The sequence below is a fragment of the Physeter macrocephalus genome, chromosome 13, assembly GCF_002837175.3.
Source record: "Physeter macrocephalus isolate SW-GA chromosome 13, ASM283717v5, whole genome shotgun sequence".
Lineage (NCBI taxonomy): Eukaryota > Metazoa > Chordata > Mammalia > Artiodactyla > Physeteridae > Physeter > Physeter macrocephalus.
The window spans coordinates 31681379-31684770 of record NC_041226.1 but is presented as its reverse complement, the minus strand read 5'-3'; the positions used below and the strand labels follow the sequence as shown (position 1 = coordinate 31684770).

The following is a 3392-nucleotide window of genomic DNA, read 5'->3' as shown; positions in this document are numbered from 1 at the left end:
GATTTTTCTCTGGTATATATATATATATATATATATATAATATATATAATATTTCATTTTTACAACTGTAGTTAAACTTATGAGCAATTGTATATCCAAAGAAGAACTTAATTTATTATGAAGAACAAATAAGAGGACAACATTTTCTTCCAAGCAACTATGTGGCCTTGAATCATCTATGGAACTTCATTGTGTTTCAGCTTTGCCACCACTCAGATCAGTAATATAACAAATTGTCCCTTATATATCATGAAACTATTATGAGTGTAAAGAAAGCTACTGATTATAAACAGCAACGAAAAGTTAAATGGCTCGCGGCTCCAGCTCTGCCTTGGGCTGGCTGCAGTCTCAGTCTGAGGGCGGCCGAAGTGGTTGGCTCATTTAAGATGAGGTTTCTGCTACTTCTCCTAGTGGCAGCGTCGGCAGTGGTCCGGAGTGATGCCTCCGCCAACCTGGGCAGCATGCCTGGCGAGAGATTAAAGATGCAGTACGCCATGGGGCTGCTGCTCAAGTTCCAGATTTGTGTTTCCTGTGGTTATAGGCGGGTGTTTGTGGAATACGTGCGGGTTATTAGCCAGCAGTACCCAGACATCTGCATTGAAGGAGAGAATTACCTCCCTCAACCAATATATAGACACATAGCATCTTTCCTGTCAGTCTTCAAGTTAGTATTAATAGGCTTAATAATTGTTGGCAAGGATCCTTTTGCTTTCTTTGGTATGCAAGCTCCTAGCATCTGGCAGTGGGACCAAGAAAATAAGGTCTATGCATGTATGATGGTCTTTTTCTTGAGCAAGATGATTGAGAACCAGTGTATGTCAACAGGTGCATTTGAGATAAATTTGAATGATGTACCTGTGTGGTCTAAGCTGGAATCTGGTCACCTTCCATCCATGCAACAGCTTGTTCAAATTCTTGACAATAAAATGAAGCTCAGTGTACATATGGATTCAATCCCACACCATCGATCATAGCCCCACCTATAAGCACTGAAAGCTCTTTTACATTAAGGGATTTTTGCAAGAGCAGCGTGACTGACATTATGAAGGCCTGTACTGAAGACAGCAATCTGTTAGTACAGACCAGATGCTTTCTTGGCAGGCTCGTTGTACCTCTTGGAAAACCTCAATGTAAGACAGTTTTTCAGTACTGTCATATTTTGGAATTCTGCACATTCGTGGAGTGCAATAATACTGTACAGTTTTTCTTTCTTCCCCAAGTCCACTCGGTTAATAGTTGTTTTTTTTTTTTTTTTTAATGCAGACATTACTACCTGTACATTTTTTCTTGGTCATATTTGAAAAAGTAGAAAATTGAGTTGCAATTTGATTTTTTTTCCCAAAGATGTCTGTTAACTCTGTTGTGATTTTATATGAATTTTCCTTTTTTATAGTTTAAAATTGATCCTTTTCGGGACTAGAGCTGAAGTTCCCAAATACTTCATAAAAGTTTATCAGACATCTCTAATTTGATCATGTCCAACTTACATAGTTTTCAAAATATTGCAGATTGTGAACAGCACATTATATGAGATTATGTGGTGAAATCCTATATCCAGAATACTCTACTAATTTGTGTATGTGTGTGTGATTACCAGAGAACTACTGAAAGACCAACCACTTTTAAATCCTGTTAATGTAGTTCAAGAGTCCTGCCTTAACCAATTTAATGAGTTGATTAACTGGGCCTTTATACTTAACTCAATACAAAACTAAGCAGATGTAAGTTAAAAAAAAAAAGTTAAATGACTGTGAAAAGGTAAGGGGTCTTCATTAAGTGATTTGCAAACATGTCTCATAAATGGTTTTGAATATTTGTAATTACTTAGCATGTATTATATACAAATAATAACCAATCTAGTCATTGTACAATGCTAATTTCAGGTGACTTTTCCCAAGGCACCTTTTTTGGCTACCAGATTAGCTCATCAAGGAGGTAGATTTACAATGCCACATGTAAAGACACTATTGGCCATCAGGTACCATTTATCTTTATTCAAGCTCAGTGTAGAAGTGCAAAAAAAATGGGAAGAAGACTGAGAAGGTATATAAAAATTCTTATCTGTGTCTACAAACCACAGTACTTTTTAAAAAATTAATTAATTTATTTATTTTTACCACAGTACTTTTAAAAAGCCTTAAAATATTAGTGGTATTAATCTATTTTAGAATGTAAAAGGTAAACAATGAAGGCCATAAAGGGAATTCCTGGTTCTCAATAAAGCAAATTTCCCATGTATTCCAACTTCAACTTGTGGACATTCTTCCAAGAAAAAATAAAGTTACTGATGGATAATGTTTCAAGGCATCTACAATGGGCACACAACTTGGAGCACAGGCAGGTAGCTTTCAAAGGGAACTCAAAGCAATTGCATCAGCTATGTGGAGCACCTTACAGATCACTGTGGAGCTAGATTGGATTTGATTTTCCCCTGAAGTCATGTACTCATCTAGAAGGAAGGTTTGGCTCAAACTTTCACTTCATAAAGTACTTTTAAATTTATTCCCCAAAGTATACAATGACCTATTACTAAACATCATTTATAATGATTTATCACTGGTACCTTAATTTGTTCCACGATATCATATGATATTTGTCTTTCTCTGTCTGACTTACTTCACTTAGTAGGATAATCTCCAGGTCCATCCATGTTGCTGCAAATGGAATTATTTCATCCTTTTTAATGGCTGAGTAGTTGACATTACTATTATGTGTCTCCCATTCTTCTCCTTTCTCTGTGTGTGATTACTGTTATTATTCTGACCCTATCTAGCCTCTGTAAAATTGATTGTGTGAAACACATAACTTGTCTTTTTGTCCATAATTCTCAAGAGGATCCACAAAAGGAACTATCCAGAGATTATCATCCATCATCTTTTATAAAAGGTTATTAACATCCTGAATATTGAGCTTGATGCTATGTCTAACTGGGACTTTTGGATTGTCTTTCTTGGACAAGGGTGGGAGGTATTTCTGTTTGGAAATGAGAGTGAACTGAATATTTGGTAAACAGAAAAAGGAACTGTGGTAGTTATTAATATTGCTCACAGATACCCTACCTTCTTCTAGTCACACAGCAGGACTGGAATTCCAACTAGTTAAGAATACATTTTTACTGAGATGAATCAATTTCCATCAATATGTACCTGGTTTCAGGATAATTTTTTTAATGCTTATATGTAATAATGTCTTCTCTAATAAAGTCTTCTTCCCTGAGTCATCTTTTTCCTCTTTTTTAGATGAGGAAATATTCAGGGTTCATCTGTAGCTCTAATTTCATACTATCGGCTCTCTGAGTGACCTTTTCTAATTTTATGGCTTCAGCTATCAACTGTACTTTGGATGAATATTAAATTTCAGTCTAGATTTCTCTACTGAATTTGAAACTCAAA

General features: G+C 35.7%; 1 protein-coding gene across 1 annotated transcript; it reads left to right on the top strand.

Annotated features, from left to right (window-relative positions):
* Positions 1 to 321: 321 nt before the first annotated feature.
* Positions 322 to 1731, top strand: LOC102997030 (thioredoxin reductase-like selenoprotein T). Its single transcript, XM_024126013.2, has one exon. It carries the CDS (start codon positions 387 to 389, stop codon positions 972 to 974), a length of 588 nt encoding a protein of 195 aa, XP_023981781.1. The 5' UTR covers positions 322 to 386; the 3' UTR covers positions 975 to 1731.
* The last annotated feature ends 1661 nt before the right edge of the window (positions 1732 to 3392 follow it).